The sequence below is a fragment of the Elephantulus edwardii genome, unplaced genomic scaffold (genome assembly GCF_000299155.1).
Source record: "Elephantulus edwardii isolate Elephantulus edwardi_28Jun2011 unplaced genomic scaffold, EleEdw1.0 scaffold00048, whole genome shotgun sequence".
Lineage (NCBI taxonomy): Eukaryota > Metazoa > Chordata > Mammalia > Macroscelidea > Macroscelididae > Elephantulus > Elephantulus edwardii.
Window position 1 is genome coordinate 6161697 of NW_006399798.1, and position 25053 is coordinate 6186749.

General features: G+C 55.2%; 1 protein-coding gene across 1 annotated transcript; it reads right to left on the bottom strand.

Annotated features, from left to right (window-relative positions):
- Positions 1 to 681: 681 nt before the first annotated feature.
- On the bottom strand, positions 682 to 24726 carry LLGL2 (lethal giant larvae homolog 2 (Drosophila)). Its single transcript, XM_006886373.1, has 25 exons — positions 24652 to 24726; positions 13565 to 13662; positions 12042 to 12123; positions 11641 to 11756; positions 10552 to 10710; positions 8223 to 8385; positions 7987 to 8119; positions 7656 to 7710; positions 6983 to 7137; positions 5486 to 5703; positions 5337 to 5404; positions 5096 to 5249; positions 4917 to 5021; positions 4161 to 4453; positions 3930 to 4080; positions 3561 to 3711; positions 2940 to 3056; positions 2686 to 2852; positions 2068 to 2332; positions 1770 to 1923; positions 1521 to 1549; positions 1275 to 1322; positions 1057 to 1099; positions 867 to 928; positions 682 to 764 (listed from the first exon to the last, which is right to left on the bottom strand). Exons 1-25 carry the CDS (start codon positions 24724 to 24726, stop codon positions 682 to 684), a joined length of 3144 nt encoding a protein of 1047 aa, XP_006886435.1.
- Between the last annotated feature and the right edge of the window lie 327 nt (positions 24727 to 25053).

A 25053-nucleotide genomic window follows, 5' to 3' on the forward strand; every position in this document is an offset into this window, starting at 1 on the left:
GGTCCAATATACATCCTCCAAAATCCCTATGGAAGGTCAGCTATGAGCAAGGTTTTTTAAATTTTTTTAGCTTTGATCAAAGTACACTCCTCATCTGGTGGAGAGTAAGCCCTTTTGCCTTGGGGTGCTACTTCCTTGGCAGACCCCAAGTGTTTATATATATACTGAGCCCAGATAAAGCTAGTTTGGGTCATTTGGGTTTCAGTGACATAAAACCAGCTTCTCCTGATGCCCAACCCCATCTTGGCCTGGAGCAGACCTTGGGGACAAGGAAGGTGTGTGGCTGTGACCATTCCCACCACAGGACATCGCTACAACCCCCAAAATGAAGGGTATCCGATCATCCAGTTAAGAGGTAATATATTAAAGTATATATTAAAAACGCTTTCACCAAGAGGCAATTCAACGTTATAATTTAAAACCCAGCCCACTACAAAATAAAATAAAAAAAAAATGTGTGTGTGGGAGGATAAAAACTGTGCAACTTTGACAAAGAGACAGACGGATGGGCCCGGGAGGGCGGCCCCAGGCCTAGGGTCTCCCCACTTGAAGCCAGGAGCAGCAGCAGGTGGGAGTCAGGGTGCCCCGCATGGCTCAGTCCTTGGCCGGTCCGGAGTTGGGGGGCAGTCCCAGGACGGACCTCAGTAGTGTGTGGTCAGTAGCACCTCGGATACTTGTGGCTTATTCTGCTAAGAGAAATGGAGGGACACATTCAGAGCGGTCATGAATGATGGGGTCAGACACTGCCTCCTCGCCCCCGAACCCTGAGCCCAGGTGTGTACAGTTTCCAGGACAGCTGGGGCATGTGCAGGGCTCCTTCTGCCCACATAGCCCCTCCCACCAATAATAGCCACCAAAGCCCCTACCTCCTCCGTTGCTGAGCCTGTGCCCCACTGCCACTTTGTGAGATTGCCAATCTCCATGGCTCCTGCATCAACAGAGAGAGAGGGTGGGTAGTCACCGCCTGTGAGGGTTACGGTGGAGACCCAAACCCAGGGCTTGCCCAGTGCCCCTGTGGAGACAAGACGCCTGGGCACGTCCAAGCAGGCAACTTACGCTCGGCCGGCCTCCAGCGTGCTCTGGACCTCCCTCAGGACCTCTGCGGGCCGGGGACAGGGCTGTGAGCAGGGAGCCCGGCTTACCGGAGCCTTCCTGTTTTCACCAGGTGTCCAGTGGCTCTGCCCCTTCAGGGGAGCAGTCCCACCCTGGCCTCCTGCTCCTCTCCCAGGATCAATTCCCACCTACTGCCCTCCTCCCGACTTCCCCCAACTCACTCTCGTCATTGAGCAGTGCGTGTTCCATCACCAAGCCCGGCGATCTCTCTGGAAGGCAGAGTCCAGGTCAGTGGGCCCAGCCTGGCCTTCCCTTCCCCTGCTCAGTCTCACTAGGGTGGGGGGCTGGAACCCAGAACTGGGTTTCCACTCCAGCCCCAACTCTACCTGCTCACCTGGGGCCCATCCCTCCCCAGGCTAGGGGTGGCTCAGGTGTGTGGTCCCTCTGCCCCCACAGGCCTGTCTTACCCTCTTGGTCATTCTGGCTCCCTGAGTTCCTGTGGGGGAGAGACAGTGAGGACCAGGCCTCTGGGCTGCGTGCCTGGCTCTGAGAGCCCTGGTCCAGGGGCTGAGACGGAAGAGTGGGCCTGCCTGTGCAGGATCCCTGGGAGGGAACCAGCTCTGCCAGGATTGGGGGCTGGCAGAAAAAGCAGGGGGTGCAAGGAGCCGGGAGGAGGGGACTCTGGTTGGTCACCAGCAGATGCCCCCTTCACCCACCTGGCTGGAGTCATCGTTGTTTCAGGACCTCCCCCGTTGTGGGGGCAGTTGTGTTTTCTGGCGTCTGTCGACTCCACCAGACACCGCGGCTCAACTAGCCACTTGGTGGAGAGAGAGAAGCGCTCAAACTCCGAGGGGGAGATCAGGTAGAAACCTGGTGGGTGGTGGACATGGCAGGTAAAGCTTCAGAAGGGGCTTCACTTCCCGCGGGCAGTTAGGACTCCCAGCTCCTTGCGGAGGCCAATGGGGCAGGGCCCGGCCTGCAGCACTGTCCCCTGGCGAGCCCAGTCCTGCTCACCTTGGCCGTATTTGGTGAAGACACAGGAGGCGATGCCACTGACGTCCTCCCGGCGGATGCAGCTGAAGCGCACCTGGGGCTTGAGCAGGGGCAGGGAGACCACCTGGACATCACCCAGGTTCGTCAGGATGGCCAGGTGGTGCTCCCCGTAGTCCTCGTTCCGCCGGCTACCGAAGTGGGCCACGCTGACCCTCCGCACCCGAGAGCCCTCCAGGGCCGTAAGCTTTAGCTTCAGCTTGGCATTGACCTTGGGTAGTGTAAACACCTGCAGGTGGAGGGATGGGGGACAGGTCATCCTGCGGCCAGGCCAGACAGGTGCCTCCAGCTTTTCTGGCACGCTAGGCTCAGACACAGGCAGGGCAAGCAGACCAGCAGAACTGCGAGGCCATAGGACTTGCCTGTGTGTCCCCACCCCTGTCCCTGGGACTTAGGGACTACACAAAAGACTCCCCATTCTTGGCTGTGCAACAGCAGTTCCTCAAATACCAAGAGCAAATAAAACACGGTAAGTCCCTGCCACTCTTGTTTGCACCTTGGTCTCAGCCCCAGCTGGGGACTCCCAGAAACCTGCCTCCTCCCATTCACGCCGCAGGCACCGCTCCCACCCCCATGCAGCACCTTCAACTGCTCCTCGGACACGACCAGAAGCTGGTGGCTTCCCTGCATGTCAGGACTCTTGGACAGGTCATGGGCGACCTCCAGGGGCTCTGGGAGGGGCACACTGTGTCCGTCCAGCACCAGGATGCCCACCACAGGTGCCCGGTGCATCAGCTGGATTTCCTTGGCTACGGGGAAGAACAGGTGGTGGCTGATGGGCAGGCTGCACGCTGAGGCCACACCTGCCCCCAGAGCGGGCCAGGCCCAGTGCTCACCCTGCTCCGCCCGCACAGGCTCGGCCGTCCTCCTCTCAGCCGGGGGGACACGCAGGGAGAAGGCGTAGATGGTACCGCCATTGGTACCGGCCCACAGAGAGGGGCAGTGGTGGGAGCCTGTGGGCACACAGGGGGCAAAGGCTTTGGGTATCTGAGCCAGGTTGTGGGAGGGGCAGACAGGTAGCCCGGGCTCACTCTGGGGCCTGTTTGGACACCACCTGATTGCACCTGAGTCAAGAGTCAAGTACAAACCTATATGAGTGTGTTTTAAGGGGAAATGCTATGGTCCAGCCCGCCGGTCAAGGAGCAGCACAGATACCCACCAACCAGGGACAGCTCAGATGACCACTTCACTCCACTCCTGACCCGTGAAGTGGGGCTGGGTGGGGGGATAGCCACCCACACAAGCTGACACTTTTGTGTCCCTAAGGTCTTGGGGTATGTCCAAGGCCACACATCCAGGAGGCCAGCCATACACGGGGCCATCTGACTCCCTGGCCCAGCAGGTGGTGCCTCTGGTTGCCTTTTGCTCCTAGGGGAGAGTCTACCTCAGGCCCCTCAGGCCCTCATACTGGAGGGTTGCTCCCCGTTCCCCATCCCCTGCCCCAACCAGCCACTCACTGTCCCTCAGGAAAGTGTCAGCAAAGTAGAGGGTGCGGACAAAGCCAGTGAAGGAGTCCTCCGCCGAGCGCGCTTCGATCTTACGCTGAACGGGCGCCAGCTCCATGTTCTGGAGACCCACGCGCTCCACTCTGGCGCTGGCCTCCGGCACCTGGGGTGGACCAGCCAGGTCTGAATGGAGGTGGAGGCCACCCCTCCCTGGGACACTGTTGAGGGCCAGCCCATCGCTGGCCAGTGGCAACCCCCGCCTGCCCAGCCCCCAGGGGTCTGTGTAAGGTAGTTCTCCTGCAGATCGCTGGGAGAGAAGGGCGGGGGGTGACAAGGAGGCAGCCGCTGGTCACTGAGGCTGTGCCTGAGCCCGCGTCTCACCTCCCCTGAGGGGCCAGCTGGCCGCCGCTTCCGGCCAGACACCCGGCTCCTGCGTATCCGGCGGAAGGACTGGCGCAGGGACTTTTTCAGGGACTTCACGCGGGACAGGGGCCCTTCCATGGCCAGATGGTCGTTGGGATGCAGGGTGCACCTGGGGGGCGACATCAGGCCACATCTGGCCACTGGCTTTCCCCAGCCCCACCTTCGCCTGCCCCCGGGATGGCCACTCACTTGACAAAGACCTGCCGCCGCTGCTGGAAGTCGAAGAGGCCAAAGCCGTGGCTGGTGCCGAAGGCCACGAGCCGCCACTCCGAGTGCAGGGCCAGGGAGGTGACGACGGCCGGGGGCTGACACTGCACCAACATGAAGGGTTGAAAGCCAGGCTCGAAGTGCAGGGGCCCCGGGCGGGCACACAGGCGCTCGTGGCCCTTCCAGCGGTAGCCCGTCTGGTTCTGCAGCAGGTCGGCCTCCGCCTGCTCCACCGTGTGTTCCGCCGCCTCGTCGTTCAGCTCCATCACCAGCACCTGGAAGGGTGGCCATGGGCCTCAGGGACCCCAAACAGCCCAGCCTCCACCCTTGCTCCTGATTTCCTGGAGAAATCTCGGTATCCTGAGATCAGACCAGGTACCCGTATCTCGACCCTTCACTCGTGGTAACCGGCGTGGGCCAGGCAGGTTCCACTGGCCTGCCTTCAGTGGCCCACTTCTCAGAAGTTAAGTGACCAGCCTTGTCTTTTGAGTCTCTTGGGTGGTCTCAAACCTCCAGGCTTTCGGTTACTATTGTCAATCACTGGTGCCACCCAGAACCCCCCCACACCTCCCTGAAAGGTACCAACAGTCCCCACCCCGGGGGAAGAGCACAGAGTGGCAGGACCTCTGGGACATCTCTCGGGACTGGTTTCCATCCCTGTTCTCCGTCACGCCTGTGACAAGAAGGTGCTCAGGCCTGGCCACTGCCTGAATCACCCACCCCGGCCCCTGCCCCTACCTGTCCCGCTGTGCCCGCCACAGCCAGGTGGCCACTGTATTTGCAGAGGACAATCTTCTGGATGCCCAGCCGAGGGTCGTCACTGTAGGGGTCGAAAGAGCCCACCTGTTTGAAGAGAGAGGCCTGTGAGTGGACCAGCCTGGCTCAGCCACGTCTGGCTCCCAGGTGTGGAGGCTCACCTTCCGAAGGGGTGGCCAGTCGTCCTCGGCCTCGGGGTGCAGGTTCTCATTGAGGTCTGTGTCAGTGAGGAAGACGTGTGCGGTGCTGAGCTTATACAACAGCCGCAAACACACGCCCGATGCGTCCCAGAACCGCACCGTGCCGTCCTCGTGCCTGTGGGCAGAGCCGCCGGGGCGTGAGAGGGGTGCAGCTCCCCCCACTGCAAGTCCCGCGGGGAGGACAGCGAGTCCCAGGACCTACCCCGTGAGCAGCAGGTCCCTCTGTGGTGGGGGTGGGGCCAGGCTGGTGCCGCCGTCGATGGGCCATTCCTGGGGAAGAGAAGGACACGTCACAGAGAGCGGGCCTGTGGGCAGGTGGGCGGGCTGTGGTGGGCGTGGGGCTGGACCTACCATGGTGGAGAAGTGTGCGCTCTGCCGGCTGCCGGCGGCGATGACGCACTCCCACAGCTTCAGGGGGATGTTGGATGTGTGGTACGAGCAGGTGATGGCCGAGCAGTGCAGGGAGGCCAGGTAGGGCGGCTGCAGCACTGGCCAGCCTGCCGTCTTCAGATCGATCACGACCAGCTCCTCCTCGGCCAGCACCACCAGGGCGTAGGGATCATCAAAGGCTAGAGGACAGACCAAGGGTCAGGGCTCCAAGAGTCCAGAGGAGGCAGGACCCCAGCCTGGCCCTGCAGAATCAGAGGTTCAGGGCTGGGGCCCGGGAATCTGCACTAAAAGCATAATCCCTGGAGCACTGTTTCAGTTGGTTTAGGAGTTACAAACTAGAGGGGAGCCTCAAAGCACAGGTGGGGGCCCACCCAGAAAGCCCCTGCTCTCAGCTGCTTGAATGAAGTCTTTTCACCCCAGGAGGCAGAGGTGTCTGGGAGTGGCACCATCTGTCTCAGTAGCCACCCAGGGTGACCGACACAGAGTGGGACAGGAGGGGACACCCACCCGGGCCTGCCCGCCCTCCTCCCTGGCTCTGTGCCAGGGAAACTGTCCTCTCTTACAGCCACCAGCCCTGGATCAGGGTGCACCACTGGGGTTCCAGGCACGTGTGCTAGAGGACCAAAGGGATGGCACTGGACCTAATGCCCATGAGACTGGAGCTTTGGGCCTTTGATCTCTCTCTTCAGCCTGTCCCCCAGCCGTGAGGGCTGGGCCATCGCTTGTTTTGTTTCTGGCCTGAGCAGAGTGCTCAGTCCATCAGGAAGCTGGCTCAGGACAGTCAGGACAATCACACGGGGTCCCAGGTGTCCACACCTCACCTCAGGGGCCATACCCTCCATTATATACCATGCCATGACCTCTGGAGACGGGAAGACACAAGGTGGGGTGCTGACCCACTTCTCTCGCACCTCCCCTCTGCTGGGGACCAGACAATCACCCAGCAGGGCAGAGCAGGGTCACCGTGGCCCAGGCTGTGTGCTCAGGGAGACCTCAGGCTGCACAAAGCTGGCTTAGACTGGTTTGGGAAGGCAGTTCTGGAATCTACTCTCAGCAGAGGGGCGCATCAAGGCAAAAAGGAGCCCTAAGTGGAGCATGTATATAGTGGGGTGCGTGGGCTTTGAGTGTGTAATGGGGTATGGTTTGTGTAGTATGGCATGGGCTCTGTGCTGTGTAGCGGGGTGTGGGTCACACGTGTAGTGGGGTGCGGGCTCTGTGCTGTGTGTAATGGGGTGTGGGACACATGTGTAGTGGGGTGCGGGCTCTGTGCTGTGTGTAGTGGGGTGTGGAACGTATGTGTAGTGGGGTGCAGGCTCCGTGCTGTGTATGGCGGGGTGGGGGTTCTCCGTGTGTTTAATGGGGTGTGTGCCAAAGGGTGCCTGCATGGTGTCAGATGGAGAACTCCTGCACAAGACCCTCCTCCTTATCTCTAGTCCCTCCTCCCCCACGCCTCCTCACCAGCTGTCGGGTCCACCTCTGTGAGGACAGTGAAGTCGATGACCCGCGAGGTGAAGTCGAAGGCCGTCTGCTGGCTGCCATGGACCACTGAGATGCAGTGGCGGTCCCCGTAGCTGGCCCGTGGCACGCCACCCTGGAAGATGGTGAAGGGTAACCTGGGGACACAGAAGAGCAGTGTGGGCGGGAGCTCCCAGCCAGGAGAGCAGGGACCAGGGACAGTGCTGGGTCCTCTGTGCAGTGGTCACTGAGGCAGAGTCCTCAGGATGGACGAGGATGGACTCCATCTCTTCCTGGGACGGACTGCTGCAGCCCAGGAAAACTTGGGGTTAGTGAGGAGTCCAGGCTTGTGGTCTGGCCTGGTGCCCCTCCTGTGAAGCCAGGGAAGCCGCCGTTCCCACTGACATGTAAATTTTGCTTCAAGAAAAAAGGTCTGCTGTTCAAACAGACTGAGACTCCCTGATCCAAACCACGTCTTGAAGGGTGGACGTGAAAGGGGGCTGGACTGTGTAGGCCCGAGTCCCTGCGAGGTGGGAATGGCCAGTGAGCCCACCCTCCTCGCCTTGCTCAGGATGAGACCTCCCAAAGCTGACCATAGGCAAATAGAGGCCTGAGTGGCTTACCCTGTCCTCCTGGAAAGATCTAGGAAGAAAGAGGACAGAGCACTGATACCTACCCCTTCTTGGTGGTCAGCCAGAAGATTTTGGTAATAGCTTTGCAAGGAAAGGGACCTGAAAGGGAAGAGTATACAAGTCCTTCCAGGCTCAGACCGCCACAGAGGACGCCCCACGCCCAGGCCTTCCAGAGGACCTCTACACTGGACTCTTGAGAAAACCGCCCTGGTCATCAGCACAGCGCTGTGTGGCAGTGAACACAGCCACTACCCTCTGTGCGCTGCAGCCTTTGCTTCTGGGCTCAGGCCCCACAGTGGATCCCAGGAAAGAGCAGCTGCATGGAGCAGGCATTGCTTTGCCCACCGTGACCCTCAGGTGGCGGGCGACACTGACCGTAAGGCACACAGTTGGACAGGGGCTCCAGCTGCTGGGCATCACCCGACACGGGCCACTGGCAGTAGCTACCATTGGAATGGCAGCTGACAATCAGACGGCCATCACGCTGCCAGGAGGCGCTCTCCAGTTGCTTTGCGGGAGAGGGAGAGAATAAGTGGGGGTCAGGGGCGGAGATGGTGGTGGGGTGTGTGGCCCCCAGCCCCTGCTCCTGCCTGGTTCCCAGCCCCTCCTACCTGACTGCTGAGGAAATAGTAGAGCACACAGCTGCTCTGCAGATCCCAGATGACAGCGAGGCCCCGGCTGTAGCCGATCAGGATCTGGTTGGGGTCTCGGGGGTGTTCCTGCAGAGCCTCCACCATCTCAAACACTCGCCGGTGACGGGCCTCCTCTGGTAATCTGAGGGGGGCAGGGGAGAGCCGAGAGCTCTTGCTGCTGGTAACTGACTATGCAGTGACCAGGGACACAGGCAGGGGCACAGGCAGATGGCTGGACACACTGCTCAGGGGGCTGGGGAGCAAAGTGTGACAGGATTTCAGAGCTCAGGCAGTAAAATGAGAGAGTAGCAAAGAGGTGATTTCCAGAACAGGCTGCATGGCGGTCACCTCCAGGGGAGGGCGTGGTGACCGGGAAGGGGACAGGTCTAGGGTTCTGGCAACATTCCATTTCTTTACCCAATGGCTCACTTTACAAGAACTGGTAAAATTACACCTTTATAACTTAGCATATTTCTTTAAGGTGGTATTCTGTAATAATAAAAAGTTTTCTTTTTTATTGTGGTACACACATACATAATAAAACATCACCAATTCTACAATAAAAAGGTATAAAACCTAGGTGACAATCTCCTCAGGGCCTGGAATGTGGAAGTAAAGGCTGGAGTTGCAGCAGCTGATAGGAGCCCGAGAGGCATGAACAGGAGGCTGGGACCAAAGGCCTCCAGTCAGGACTGAGTGGAAAGTGGGAACAGCACCATGGCTACCTCTTCACAAAACCCACCCCAGCCAGAAGCCCTCTGCATCCGCCCTCTACATCCCTCCTGCACCTAGAAGTCCCCAGGCGTCCCTGCTAGCACAGGGCTCCCCAGAGGCAGTGGGCACCTCACAGGCCTGTGGTCTTAGTATTAACCTGCCAGATGTCAGAATATCTAAACCAGCCCCAGGCTGGCCTGGAGGGCAGGCTCTACTCTCTAAACTTTCAATCGGGACACAAGACCCAAGAAAGGAACTCCTTTCACCCCAGTCTTCTCTGTCAAGGTTCCCCCCACTTTTTTGTTTTTCCTGTAAACTTTTATTAAAATCACAATAAAAATAGAAATTATTTTTCATTCAATAATTCACATACATTTTGTTTTATAACATTAATTACAATTGATAACGCTCCTTATTACCCCCCAAACCCTTACTGCACTTTGTCTTTCTCTTCACTTTACCCATCCACCCACCATCTCTGCTCCCCTCTCCGTCCGTCCCCTCCCTGACAATGTTCTATGATTATTTCTATCTGTAGAAATATGTGCAAACCTTTTCTTGCCACTATGTAATGGAAACTATATTAGTTTTACATTTCTTTTTTTTTTGAGATTTTTAATGAAAGTTTATAGAGAACCTGGATTTCCATTCACTCATTTTTGCACATTTTTCTCTCTGCCCTCCCCTCCCAGTTCAATTTTCTCTTTGGGGAAAAAAATATTCTTTCATTGTTGTACAATTTCCCATCCCCACCCCAATCCACTTTACTATGCAGCTCTTATTCTGGACTCTTGTCATACAAATAATACCTAATCATATAATCCTTTTAAGTAGTTCTTTCCCTCATTTGTTTCAATGCAGTGTACATTATTTATCCCCTCTTTTCTTAGTTTTCTCCCAACCCTGATGTCAATCTTGTTTTATAATAGTGGCATTATGCAATATTTGTCCTTTTGTGACAGATATTTCACTCAGCATAGTGTCCTCCAGGGTCACCCATTTTGCAGCACTATGACTGTCACAGCTCTTGACCACAGTCTGTGCATGTGGAAACCCGGCCCTGAGACTTAACTTTGACTAAGTGGTCAGTGGTGAGCTGTTCTTGTGTGTATGGGGGTGTGGGTATGTGTGTCTGAAAAATATGGTCTAGGACTTGGGGAAGCATTGTGATATTTGGCGATAAGGCACCTCCAAGCCCCGTTTTGGTGCTGTAATGTTAAAGCATTAGGGGTGACAGGCTGGCAGATTAGGAGTCTGAGGGGGAGCCGAGAACCCCCTTCCCACCCAGTAGACTTCCCAGGAAAGAAATGAAGACCCACGAGTTGTCAGAAAACCCTGAAATCTAACCATTGCTGCGTAGTTGGTTCCGGGTGGTGACCCTGTGGGGCGGACAGGTCAGCCCCCAGGATTTCCTGGGTCGTAATCTTGGTGGACAGTGGCAGGTGAGTTTGAAGTGCTGACCTTTCGGTTAGCTGCCAAATCTTCAGCCACAGTGCCACCAGGCCTTCTTAAGAGTCGCTGGATGGCAGGGGTGCATGAAAGGGAGAGGCCAGGCCTCGCTGAGGGTCACCCAGGGCCCAGGGGTGTGGCTCACCGTTGCAGCACAGCGCCCGAGCTGATGGTACTGTCCTCCAGCACACGGAAGGCTGGCAGCTGCACCGCGAACACGTTGCCACTCTCGGTGCCCAGGTAGAGCAGCGGCCGGGAGGAATGGGGCATGACCACGGTGATCTGTGTGGCGCTGGGGGCGGCCCTGTAGTGAGGATGGTGGTCGTTAGCTTCCTGGTGCCTTCGCCTCCCCCACCACACACAGGCCCCATGGACCCGCTGGGGAAGGCCAGGCCCAGGGAGAACAGGTCCATTAGCAGTGGCATGGGACAGCCAAGACAGGACAAAGATGACAGAGGGCCTGGGCTATGAGGCAGGAAAGGGGCCACCCTGCATGGGGACAGAGGCAGGCAGGCGGTGGCCCTTCCACTCCATGACACACACACTAGGTCTCAAGAATTATGGTGATACCTTGCTTTCTTGTGCTTCCCTGGTAGTTTTTTGTGGCATCATTTTTTTCAATAGTTCATGGTCACTTCGAGTCTGTGTCACATTTTGGCAATTCTCATAAAATATCCAACATCCCCATCGTTCTACTATACACCTAACAGACTGAAGTAGGGAGTAAACACGTCTTTCACGTGCACCGGAAGTGAAAATATCCATGTGGCTTAGTTTATTGTGTTAATTGCTTTATGTGGTGGCCTGAAAACAAACTCAAAATATCTCTGAGATCTGCCTGTGCAGCAACTAACAACAACAATCTGAAAAACTGGAATAAGGTGCATTGCCTTCCCCAGATTCTAACAGAACTTCAGTTAAATGTCTCTTTTGGCTAATTAGATTCTATACGGTTAACAGTGTAATATGAATTATCTCATTTGATACTCAAAAGCATCCCTGTAAAGTTGATACTATATGCAGACTCACTTTACAGATGTGCAAACTAAGGCTTAAAGGTAGGGTATGTGCAGATGTTGAAATAACATCTGGGGAAGAGCCGACACGGGTCTAGACTAATGTTTCTCCCAGGTGAGGAGCTGGCCTTGGCCTTGGCCTGAGAGTAAAGGACCTGCAGAGGGTGACCTCCCCAGCACTTCCCTCGTGTTGGGGGAGGAAGGGACCCCGTCCTTACCCTGGGGGGCTGCGTAGTATGAAGCTCTCCTCTTCCTGTAGCTCTGACACTCCACCCTTGACCTTCAGGCTCCAGAGATGCAGACTGTTGTCGTCCAGAAGGGTGACCAGCTGGCACTGGGGAGGAAATGGAGCAGGGGACGGGATCAGGGGGAGAGGCTGCTGCCTCCTTAGCCAGGAGGGGTCAGCCTCACTGTGGTCTTTACTTGGCGCAGCCAAGACCCCAGGTTCCAAACATGACCTCCCCCACCCCCTACTCTTTAGGCCACACTGTGGCCTTGAGGTGGAGAAGGGGAAGTTTCGGGGTCTCCATTAGCATCAAACCCAGGGCCACCAATGCTGGCCTCCTGGAAGATATGAGGGTGGGGAGGCACGGGGTCCCACCACCCCCAGGCCCCTTACCTGGCCAGGCAGGAAGTGGATCTGCACCACGGTGTTGTTCTCACGGTGCAGCCCCATGAACTCCACTCCAGGGGCGCCGTAGCTGGGAGCAGGCTCAGGAAAAGCTTGAGATCAGACAGCATCCCCACCTGCCCGAGACCGAGACCTCTGGGCCCACATGGCCCCTGCAGCAGGGGAGGCTCGCCTGGGCTGGGTGGAGACAGCAGTGGCACCTTGCTGGGGGCCTGACCTCTAGGGTGGGGCCAGTTCTACCCGGGAAAGCTCCCCGGGCCAGAGGTGGGGTGACTGCCCTGGAAAGGTGAGACTTTGTTTCGATAGCTGTTAGGTGCTTTAGGCCCTGCTCTGACCCAGGTATGACGAACCTGGGCACAGGCCCCTGTGAGAAACAGGGGTGATCCTCTGGGGCCCCTGCGTCTTGGCGGCGGGAAATGGTAACCAGGATATGGCCCTGGTCTGGCAATGATTAACCAGCAGAGGTCAGGCCAAACAAGCAGCAGGTGGCAGGAAAGGGCCCCGTCCTCCTGTGTGTACAATACTGCGGCCGAGCTGGCCTGGCACCCCTAATCCCCCAGCCCCACCTCACCCACACTGCAGGGCAGAAGGGACAGGAGGACGGTGGTGCTTGGCTGGAGAAAGTGCCCAAGGGTTCTGTAAGCCCCCAACTCTCAATGCTCCTAGGATCCCCCCCTGCTCAGATGTGTGTGTGGGGTGTGTTACAAGACTTCCAGCACAGCACAGCTCAAAGAAGGCCAAGGGCAAGTCCAGGAGGTCCCCCTCTGCTGGACCCTGAGCTGAGGGGGGCCTCCAAGAGGTCGCAGTCCCCATCAGCTCTACACCCCATCCACCAGATAAAAGATGGCCCAACAGGACCCTGTCCAGCCACAGGCCAGGGCCTCGGAGCTGTGCAGAGGACACACTGCCCTCAGGTGTGGAAGTGTGGCTGTTGTGCTGTTTGTCAGGTGCTGTCACTCTGACTAGTACTGACTAATGTACACCAGACAAAACCCTGCCTGATTCTGCGTCACTCCCACACACGTCCTCCAGCCCACTGCTGCAGGCACTGTGACAAGCCATCCCATTAAAGGTCTTTCTCTCCTTCACCGACCCTCTGCTTTCCCAGCGTGATGCCAAGGACTGCCCTTCCTGACAACATCCTCCAAGTATGTGAGACCGAGTCCCTCTGTGGAATCCTGGATGGACACGGCCCCAGTCATTCCAGGACCCTTGTTGGGGAACAAAGCAGAGGTGCATCCCATGTTCAGTGTAGGTTCCTGAGGGGACATCTGGAACCTTCCTACGGACAAAGGGTGTGTGCAGTATGCTGTTTCTGGTAGAGGGAAGAGCCAAGGGAGGTAGATGAAGAAAGGCCTGAGGTTCCAGTACGACCTGGTGGCCCCTGGAAGGGCTTGTCCTCCACCTACCTGCCTAGGAGCCCCCATTCCGATCCCCACCGCCCAGGGCACGTGAATAGAGAGTCTGCCGCCCTTCCCTGGACCTGGCCGGCTGAGAGCTGGAAAGGATACAGCTTGATGGCCCCGGAGCGAGTGCCAATGGCCAGCACACGCAGGGAGGGGCTGTAGCCCAGGGCACTTGGCTGGTGTGGGAAGCCATGTTCCACGGTCTGCAATGAGAGCAAGAAGGGGGCACAGCTTCAGTGGGGGCCCTTCCATCCCCATGGTGGGCAGGGCAACCAAGCCAAGCTCCAAGAATGGGGGCACAGACTGAGTGGGGGCCCCTCTGTCCCCGTGGTGGGCAGAGCAGCCAAGCCGAGCCCCGGGATAAACTCTGCAGGCAGGAGAAAGGAGCTGCCACTTTCAGGGTCCCACCTGGGCACTTCTGAGGGTTGGAGACAAATCCAAGCCCTACCACTGTCCACCCCAGATCCCATCCTTGGCCGTGTGACCACCTTTGCAAGCCCCTTTCTCCTCATGACCAGCCTAGGTCTTCCCACAATTTTCAAAACGCTAACAACGTTTCCCTGGAGAGGCCTCCACTGGTGAACGTTTTGTTTCAAGTATCTTTGCAAATGGCTCATGGGTGACCATTCCCAGGCTCAAGTCTTCGCTGGCCACTCCCAAGGGCCTCCACAGGCAGATGGCCGAGAGGTGAAATGACAGGTTCAAAGCTATGGTGGAAATGCCAGAGATTTCCACAGACAGACCATTTCAGGGAAGGGGTCTGGATTTGCCTCTTCACCAGCCCCTGCCCTGACCATCCCTCCCTCGCCTCTCAGAGAACCATGAACTTGTATGGCTAGAGCCAAGCGAGTAACCAGCTACTTTAAGGAAAAAGGACTGCCCGCTTTGGCAGCACACATGCTAAGACTGGACCAATACAGAGAAGACTGGCATGGCCCCTGTGCGACGATGACACGTAAGAAAAAGGAAGCACTTTCCTGGTTTGGGGTTACACTGGTGGTGAAAGTGCCTGGCGAAAGGTTCGAACCACCAACTGTTACGAGGGAGGATATGTGGCCATCTATCTCTCGTTGGAAACCCTGTGGGACAGCTCTGCTCTGTCCTACACAGTCACTGGGAGTCAGAACTGACAGCAACGGGTCTGGTCCGCGGTACTGTCTTTATTCTATTAGGATAATGCAATCGTTTGTCCGATTCTTGACTCAAGTTGGTTTTGGCCCCTTTTGGATTCACACTGTGCCCTGCCAGTCAGCACGTGGTCCCAGGGCCTGAGGGCCCAGGCATGTCTCTCTCCGTAGACCAAGCAGCTGAGCTTGTCAGGCCTCAAAGCAGAAAGCAGATAAGGTCCTGGTGACAGCTGGCGAGACGGCTTAGCATACTCAGCGGCTGACAGACGCCCCGTCCAGTCCAGTCCCAGGAGTCGGGGAGGAGGTCCTTGCTGGGGTCAGGGTGGGGAGGAGAGCTCCGGGGTGTGCCCCTCTGGGACGTCAAGGGCCGGCAGGGGGTGGGGTTCCCGTAGGCCTTGCTCACTCTCAGGAACCCAGCCTGCCCCCCACAGTTGGCACCTGGAGACCAGGCCAGGTCCCTGCTGAGTTATGTGAAAAATGCAGAGCCTGGAAGAGGCCCAGTGAGATAGGGGACTATGTGGAATGTAAACATCTCCCAGGACAGTGAAGGCAGGAGAGGGGATGGGGCATGGGGCAGACGCCCCCACAAGGCCCTACTCGGCCTTGGCCAGTCCCAGCTTGCTGGGGCCTCAGAAACTCGGCATCCAGAGCAGGAGGACACAGTGGCCAAGGGAAACTGCCCCGGACAGCAGCACTGTCCCACCACCACCAGTAGCAGCCAAGGTAAAAGTCTGGCAGTGGACTGGAGTTGCTATCTCAAAGGTCAGTGGTCCTAATTCACCAGTCACACCATGGGAGAAAGATGAGGCTGTATGCTTCTATAAAGAATTACAGCCTTAAAAAAAAAAAAACAAATCATAAAAAACCCAATTAGGGCCTTGGAATCACAAAGGGGAGTTCCACTTTGCCCTACGGGGTGGCTCCAACTCAGTGTGAGTCAACTCAATGGCAGGGAGATTGCCTTTTGGGTTTTCAGGGGGAGAAATGTCCAGTAGGAGCCCATGATGGTCAGAGACCCTGAGCTGCTCAGTGTGGCCGTCACATGTGGCCACTGTTGCTGGGTGCTGCCATTCTGCTACTAGGGCGAATCACTCGCCATGTGGGGCTAAGGCCATGGCAGAAAAGAACTTCAAGTTTGACTTAATTTTCATGAAAACAGATACTGAATTTAACCACTGGACGACTTTCAGCTATGCTTGGAAGAACTCAAGTAAAACAAGGGAGGGAGTCAGGCAGTCAAATCTACTTTTTCAGCTGTGAATCTGCTGAAACCTAAGTACAGAGCGAAGCTGTTGCTCAAACAGAGCAGAGAACACTGCATGGTTTAAAATCAGGAAAGGTGCGGATCAGGATTGCATCCTTTCCCCCACACCTACTCGAGCTGCAAGCTGAGCCAATCATTCGAGAAGCTATACATGAAGAAGAAAGCAGCGTAAGATTGGAGGAGGACTCAGCAACAACCAGCACGAGGCAGATGACACAATCCCGCCTGCGGAAAGTGAAGAGGACTGGAAGTACTCACTGCAGGAGAACAAAGCCTTCAATACGGATTACATTTCAACATTAGGAAAGCAAAATTCTTACCCTTAGATCAACAGGCAAAACTATGACACACAGAGAAGAAACTGAAGTTGTCAACAATTTCATTTTCTTTAGACTCACAATCTAATCCCATGGTAATAGAGTCAAGAAATCAAGATGCTTGCATCGAGGATACTGGCTGTCAAGGACCTTCCCATAGTACTAAAGAGCAATGTCAGTTTAAAGACTAAGGTGTGTCTGATCCAAGTCATGGTCTTTTCAGTTACTTCCTGTGCACCTGGAAGCTGAACGGTAAATAAAGAAGAATCGATGCCTTTGAGTTCCGGTGTTGGAGGGTACTCAATATCCTGTGGCCTGCAGAGGAACAGGCGAGACTATCCCAGAGGGGTTCCACCAGAGCGCTCCTTGGAGGCAAGATGGTGAAACTTCAACTCATCCTCTGAGCTTATTGCCAGGAGGTGCTGGTGGCTTGGAAAAAGATGGGAAAGGTGGAGGGTCAGATCTTGAACAAGATAGATTGACACAGTGACTGTAACAATGGGCTCACCACATCAGAGACGGTGAGGATGGTGCCGCAGAGGGCAGGGTTTGGATCTGCTGTTCACAGGGTCACTATGAGTCGTAGTAGTTTGATGGTATCTAAAAACAACAGCTGTAGATCAAATATTTCCAAAAGCTTGGCCCTTGAGACAAAGTCCTGTGGAGTTGGATTCTGACACGAAATTTATGGTGCCACCTCATGGGAACTGGTATTTCCAAAGAAAATGTAAAATGTGTCCTAGGTGTAAAAGACACACCAGATTCCACAGACTTCCAATATTAAACACTTTGTAAAACATCTTCATAACATATTGATTATATGTTGAAACAGTAATTACATGGATATGCTGGGCAATGGGAACATACTATCATTCTAACCTCATCCACTGCCCTGTAGGGTTTTCTTGTCATAAATCTCTATGCATGCAGGCTGCCTCAATTCTCCTGAGGAGGAATTGGAGTGGATTGGAACCACTGACCTTTTAGTTACCAGCAGGGCAGCCCTGTAGGGTTGCTATGAGTCAGATTTGACTCGGTGACAGTGGGCTGGGATTGGTGTAGACCTGGCTCAGTCACTAGCTGCTGCTGGGCCAATTCTGATGCATGCATGTAATTCAATGTGTGTCAGACTCCAGCTGGGCTCCATCGGCTGATTCTTCAGGAGAAGAATGACAGGCCTTTCTTCTGAGGCACCTCTGGGTGGACTTGAATTTCTAGGACCTTCACCATTGGCAGCAACCAGGGTCTCCCCTAAAGGAGGGACACTTAGCAGGGCTGTCCTATCACTGACCACAAAAAGCAGCGAGAAGACCACCTAAGAGCCACTGGAAGGCTCAGCTCACCCCAAAATGCCCACAGGCTGTGCCCCACCAGTGTCCACTAACGTTTTCCATCAGCCTAACATCTTCTCTGAGTGACAAGGCAAGTTCCCTCAAGAACAAACCAAGGAGAGTGGATTCCCTAGATAAACTGTTTGGATAGGGCACAAGAAGGGTTCAAGTGCAAACCATGTGGGGCCCAGGTGCCTTTTTGGGGGGATAACTCCCAAGGATTAGGGAGGGGAAGGCAACACTGACTGATTATCATGCAAATAAGACCCACCAATCTCTGAAGGAGGCAAAAAGGCCCTGACGATCTTGTGGGGGCCAACAAGGCAGGCAGTTTGGATTGGGGAGACAGGGGAGAAACTGGACACCAGGCCCTAAAAGCAGAAGGTTCCGCAAGGCCAGGGCCGAGCTCCCACATGCCTCAGGCTGTCCCGTCCACCTGTCCTGGGCCGGTTTGTCCTTCCCATTCCTGCCACTCCCAACTCCTAACCAGGGCCCAAGGGCCAGCTGGGCAGAGCACCCCTATTGCCTGTTTAGGATTAGGCTTGAGGGATGAGGGAGTGGGCATGTCCAGTCACTCTAGAACTCTATGGGGCCCAGGAGGTGGGCTCAGCAGGGGCCACACAGGTGTTCCTTCAGTGAAACCTCAAAGACACAGCCAATCTGAGTCACCTCCACTCCCAGGAGACAGGAAGTTGGCAAGTTTCAGGACAGAGGGTGGGGCAGGGGCTGAGGGCAGCAGGCAAGGTTCCGAGGTGGCCAGCCCTAGGCCTGGGGCTCCAGTCACCCCTAGTCTAGCAGTGTTCTCTGCTCCTGGCACCATCCTCACCCCCTACCTCCTGAGCTCAGCATCCAGCCTGCCCAGGCCCTGCCCCCAGCCTGCTACCTGGCTCAGGTGACCTCTATCAAGGGAGGAGGGAACAATGAGCCCTTGTGATGGGGAGTTGGGAAGGAGAGCAAAGATTCGAGGAGCCGCCAGGCTGCCAGGCTGCAACACTAGCCGGCGTGAGGAAGGCCCATCTGTCTCATCCTGGCTCCAGGCCTCCACAGTGGCTACCTATCAGGGTGAGCCAGGGTGGCTGGTCAGGCAGCTGGGGGCCTTCCGTCCTGAGCAAAGGGGACCCCGCCCCACAGAGGCCTCCTACACTCAGAGGGTGGGAGGGGACAGCACTGTGGGGCTCAGTGTCCCAGAAGGAGGCTGCCCAGGGCCTTGGAGGGGAGTGCGCCCAGCTGGCTGCACTGGGTGGTTCTACCTGATACTGGGTGTGGTCAGCTCAGATTCCTAGTGGTGGTGGCAACCTGGCCCTCCCTGTGGGCTGTCACCTGACACCAGGGCCCTGGCCAGGCAGAAGCCAAGACAAAGCCACCTGGCCCTGGCCAGAGGCAACTGGTCAGGAAGCGCAGGCTTGCTCAGGGCTTGGGGTGGAGGAGGGTGGGCACAGGAGCCTGGGCAGCGGCCAGCCCGGGACAAGCAAGCTGGGCCAGTTCGTCCTTATCGGCCCAGCCGGTTCGGACACACTGGGTTTCACTGAGAGAAGAGAACGGGCTGGGAGCAGGCCAGGTTCCCTTACGGAGTCACCATGCTTCACTGAGGTATCCAGGGCGTCCCACTGACCCTGCAACAGGCATTGCTGACCTGACTTTGTCTTCCCAGCTGACCGAAGGCCCCTTCTCCACCACACATACAGTAAAGCTACTTTTAAAGCAAACAAGCGGAGGCACAAGAGAGGCACAGTCACTGGTCCTAAGGCCACCCAGCTGACGGGCAGCTGACATGACTAACTACAAGTCACGTCACTCTTCTTCCCCAGACGGAGTCTTATACTGCAGTACATTCTGGAAGCCTCAGTTGGCCCACCTGCAGAATGGGAGCAGGATCCACCTGAGTTTGTGGTGAAAGTAAGACAAAGCAGTGATCATGCATGTCCTACTTCTGGGGTGCCTTTGAGTCAGGCACCACTCAAAGCACTTTAACACCCCAAGCCCATCAACCAGGGATTATCAAGATGCCCATTTTACAGATGAGGAAATAGAGGGGCGGAGAGGGTAAGTAACAAGTAAGTCATGTTCATACATCAAGGAAGCAACAGAGTTGGGATCCAGAACTCCGGCCGGCTGGCTCCAGGGCCCATACCCCTAACGACTGCATGGGACAACCCCTCTGATGCCTGACACCAGCCCTTATGAACTGGAGGGGTCCACCCAACCACCAGCCCCGGGCAGAGAGAGCTCAGAGATGACCTTGGTCCCAGCACCAGAGCCAAGGGAGCAGGACATGCCCCTCTCGTGCCCCTGTCCTCTCCCCCTCAGGGCGGTGGAAAGGAGTTGAGCCAGAGGTGCTAGAAACAAAGGCCCAGTTCCGTCTGGTTCAGAATACAGATTCTGTAAAGTGCTCGGGATTGGACCTGTGACGGTAACAATCGCACCACCTGTGCAGGGTCTCCTACTGGCTCTTGGGAGAGGTTAACAAGGTCACCAGTCTGGTCGAGCTTGTTGCCGGTCGGCTATGTGGACACTGCAGGGGATTGGCTCGGTTTGTGGGAATGAACCCACCTTGGCCCTAGCAGCCCCCGTTGCCCTCAGGTTTTCGGCTCTCTGTACACTGTGCCTCTGCTGGGACCCTCCTTTGTCTGCCAGCCTCAGGACTCTTCAGACCCAGTGACAAGGCAGACGAGGTCCACAGAGCTTCGTGGGCTGACAGCGCTGTCCACCCTCACCCCCCGCAGCTCTCCAGGGCACAGGGGGACTTCCCCAGAGGGCTTCCATGGAAGCAGACCAACACAGCCTTCCCTGGGAGTGGCTGGGGGCGTCTGGTCACAAGCTTTTGGTTAACATGTGAAAATCAACCACCGCGCCATCGAGTCAAATATGACTCTGGCGACCCTCTGAACAACCCATCTGAGCCTGTCCTGTCCTGTGCCATCCTCACCTCTGACACACTTGAGCCCACGGCTCCAGTCACTGTGTCTCAGGGTCTTCCTCTTTTGTTGTCCCTCCCCCTTTGCAAGCATGATGTTCTTTGCCAAGAAACAGCCCCTTCTGGCGACATGTCCCAAGATGCGAGGTAAAGATGTCCCATCTTTGCTTCCAAGGAGCACTCTGACTGCACCTTCTCTGAGACACATCTGTTTGTGCTTTGAGCAGTCCGTGGGAATATCCCAACACAAACCCCCTCAAACTCACTGCTGTCAAATGGGTTCTGAATCACAGCAAGCCTTCAAAGGTTCTGAGGTTGTCAGGCATGAGGGAAGATCGCTTATCTATTCCCTGCAGGCTGTTGGTGGATTCAAACCTTCGAAGCAGCACTGCCTTGGGGTTAATAGCACATCTCACTTCGGATCACATCTGAGCTGCCTGCCTCCTAACACTGGAGCCACAGCAACTGTATGTGTGAACTCATAACTCTGTTAGGCAGTGACCATCATCATCTTTAGAGGCCAGTGACCTACCTCGAACGTTTAGAGATGAGTGACCTGCTCAGTGTCACCCACCTGGTGACCACAAAGCTTTGCACTCAGGTAGCCAGGGGCTGGGATGGGTACTGTTAACCACCAGGGAAAAATGCTGGACTTCTGTCTGAATCAAAACCTATCACTCCCACAAATGCTTCTTCTCTGCCAGGCTTCCTGGCTTAGAACCTGACACGGCCATCCACCCAGAGAGGACAGCCATGTCATCCCAGACAGCACCGCCCTCCTCCAGGCCCTCTGGAGCACTCGCCACTCCCAATCCACGGCACCAGGTCATCAGCATCAGGCCTCTAATCCAGTGCTTTTCAACCCCAGTCACTCTGTCCACCTCACCCTCCTGACAATGTCTGAAGACTTCTGGTTGTTACGCAAAACTTCTACAAAACCACAATCATCAAAACACTGTGGTAATGGCTTATGAACTGAAAGCCTAGGAGAAAAACCTCTCACATCTATGGTCTTCTGACTTCTGACAAGGGCACCAAATACTCCACAAATTTTGTGAGGACAATTAGCTCTTCACATGTAAATCCATAAAGTTCAATCCTTCCCTCACATCATATGCAAAATGATTTTAAATTGGAAACAAGGCACATATTTAAGAACTAACACTGTGCGACTCTTCATGACCATGAGTTTGACCAATTTTTGTTTAATGACAACAAATCAGGCAACAAGAGAAAAAGAAAAATAAAAGTTGCTTTCCTAAAGGATACTGTAGTGAGAATAGAGAGTCTTTGAGCTGCAGCTGCAGAGAGACAGGAAGATCCTTTCTCCTGACTGTGGAAGCAAAGGGGGGAAAGGCAAGAATGACAGCCGTTTTCTAAGCACCCCACAAGCTATGATCCATCTAGGAGGAGAGTTTGATGGAAAAAGTGCAGATGACAGAAACTGAGTCTTTTCAAAGTGGGAAGACAGGTGAGCTCTGGTGGCCTAGTGGCAAGAAGCTGCACTGCAATCCCAGAGGTGAGCGGTTCAAATCCATCAGATGCTCTGCTGGAGAAGGAGGGTCAATCTTCTCCTGTACCAGTCAGATCCGATTTGATGGTACACACACACACACACAAAATAGTAATTTAAAAAAAAAAAGTGGGCAGACAAACTTCTTCACAAACGGAAATTGAGTGGCAAAGAGACAAACATGGTGAGGGACGTTAAGGATGGCAAGACAACCCTGGCATACTTTTGGCGGTGCTGTTACTATGAGAGGGCACAGGAAGGTTAGTGGCTTGGGGCTGTTTTTCCCTCGTACTATTTTTTTCTTTACCCAAGTGTCTGGGCAAAGCTGATTAGAAGTCTGTACTTGGTAGGAAGGCGCTGATTAAAATTTCAAGAAACTGGGAGAGTTCTGTTGGCCTAGTGGCAAGAAGCTGCACTATAATCCCAGAGATATGCGGTTCAAATCCACCAGATGCTCTGCCGAAGGAGGAGAGGCAATCTCCTCCTGTACCAGTCAGATCTGATTTGATGGTACAGACACACACAAAATAATAAAAAATTTATAAAAAAAATTTCAGGAAACTGGTTCTGTTTTGATCTGCAAATTCATCATGCTTTTTAATTTGCATTTTAAAACTTAATGATTTTTAAGAAATAAAAAAGTGAATATCTTTTTATACTTTCTTTTGGAATATTTATCAATTGGAAATAAAACTCATATATTAAGAGTAATATATATCCATGGTAGAGTGGAAATCCAATGTTCTTGGCAAAACTTTCACTAAATCACAATAAAAGGAAAAAGAGTGAAAAGACAACTCAGGGAACAGGAGAAAGTATGTGCAAACCACAAATCTGGTAAGTATTAAGGGCTTTATATCCAGAAAAAATTAAGAACTTTAACCAAAAGCCCCACAGTTATCTTAAGGAAAAAGAGGGTAAGTTAAACCTGCTCACAGCCACAGCCGCTAGGACTGTGTGCTCAGACTCCCAGGCTACAGTCTTTCTCCAGCCAGGCTAGAGACACAACCTCAGGGCAAGCCCAGGGCCAGAAAGGGGTCTTTAAGGGTGGACCTCCAGACTAAGTCTCACCCTCCCTCCTTCCACCAGAAGGAATTCCAAACATCAGGCTCCACCCTCCCACAAGAGGTCCTTTTTCCTTCTTTATAAAGAAGACTTTATCTCAGCCATCTGAAAGGCTGCAGCCCAGCCCGTGACCTTCGTGACCTTCGGTACTAGGTGCTCCAGTCTTGCTTCCAGTCTGTCAAGGAGAGGGAGGTAGATTCCTTTTTCCGGGGAGAAATGAATCCCAGACTCTGTGCCAGGCCTGGTTTGGAGACCACCACAGGGGTGGAGGACACGCTCCACCCTGGCCGCACCCCAACCTCACCCCGCCAGGGAAGAAAACTTGGATTGAGGGCTCACCCCTCTTCACTGAGCCTGTCTGTCTGGATTCCATGGGAACTGATCATCTTTTCAGGGCACAAAATTTGTGTCATCACAGATAATAGAGGCTTACAGTGTTCCCCCAGAACCCTGCTCAAACACACTGAGGTCCCAAGAGCCCCAGGAATGAGGGTGGCAGGTTCCAGATGTTCTAAAACCTCATTCTCAACACACACACCCATACTTACCCTGAAGACCAAAAGCCCTGTGCCAGCTTCCTAATCCAGAGGCCAACTGCCACACAACCAACGTGTACCACACCCGGTCAGGTGGCAGGTTTCAGGACCCCTGAGGTACCTCAACCAAACCCCTGAGGGTTCTAATGAGATCTGGGGAGCCCTGCGGAGAGGCACCCTAGAAAACAGCAGTCCACATTTCTGGGTCTGGTTCCCTAATTCCAGTTATCCAGAAAAAAGCAGGACTTGAACTTGGATGGTCTGACTTCTACATTTCTCATCTTAACAGAAAACAGCTGGAGGAGATCTACACATAAGGGACACAACTGTTGGGCCTAACACCCCTAGTTCCTCTTGGGGAGGCGGCAGGACACAAATTTAAGCCTGAATCCCCACCTGTCCCTCCACCCCATCAACATGGCCTCCAGGGAAGAGCAGAAAGATACCCTCCTTCCTGCACCCCACCTTCTGGAAGGGCAGGCCAAGGGCCTTGATCAAAGCTGAGGTGAGAAAGTCCAGCTTCTTTCATTGCCCAAAATAGCTCCAGTTTGCTAGGTGGCCGCCAGCTTGGGTTTACAGGCCAGTCTTGGCCTCCCAAGTCCCAGCCTGCCTGGAGAGCTGGGGCCTCCCTGTGATCTTGGGGGACTCCTAAGGCTTGGGCTACTCTGGCTTCAGGGGCCCCTGGAGCAGGTTGGGCACAGGTTGGGGAAAGCAAATGCCCATTCTAGCAGGTTCTCCTGGACAACTCTCTCCAACTCCTGGCCTACCACTGAGAAGGCCGAGTTCTTCAGCAGGGACAGTTGGAGAGTGAGTGGAAGCAGCCATGGCCTGTGACCCTGGAGCTCCTGCAGAATTCAACACCCTGTCATCCTCCACCTCTCAGAGTCCCCCGTGACAAGCTTGTATGGTAGACTTCTGAGACTCAGAGAGGCACGGCGGTCTGCAGAGGCCACAGAGCCAGTGAGACTCCGGGAGTCCTGATGCCTGGGCTGTCCACTGCGCTTTCTCAGAAAACCCTTCCACCCAGAACCCAGGCCGAAAGCCGCATTTCAGGCTGTGATAGGAGAAAGGAAACCAGGTAAGGTTTCCTCGCCTGGAAGCCTGCGTTCTCAGCTGCTCCCTCACCTTGTTAAACTGGAAGAGATCCTGCTTAAGCCTCTCCCGCTCCGGGTCAGGGCCAGGCCGTAGGAACCGCCTCATCTTGCTTTGGTAGAAGCTCCCTCGAAGACCTACTGAAGGAAACAGGAGAAGGTGTTAAGTCCCAGGGCACAAACACACGTCCCCCACTCAGTCACTGGCTTAGCATCCTGGACAGTACAGGTCCACCTTCTACCATCCAGGTATCTGGTGTCCCTTAGGCCGTGTGGCGTGGGGTCTGGTGGTATCTGGAGGCCAGGCTTGGCTAATGTTCTGAGGCTGGCTCCGCTGGACCTGTGGCCTTGTAACGCCAGCAGAGAAGCTGGGGGAGGAAGCCATGCAGCTTGGCTTTACAGGAACAGAAGGGCTGGAAGGCCCCAGGGTTAATGA

Coding starts and splice junctions, on each gene's coding strand:
- LLGL2 (XM_006886373.1), bottom strand. CDS start 24,726: ATGAGGCGGTTCCTACGGCCTGGCCCTGACCCGGAGCGGGAGAGGCTT. Junction 7,138..7,655: donor TGGCTGACCACCAAGAAGGG/GTAGGTATCAGT, acceptor CTGTGTCCCCAG/GTTACCCTTCACCATCTTCC. Junction 5,405..5,485: donor GCGCACACTTCTCCACCATG/GTAGGTCCAGCC, acceptor TCTCTTCCCCAG/GAATGGCCCATCGACGGCGG.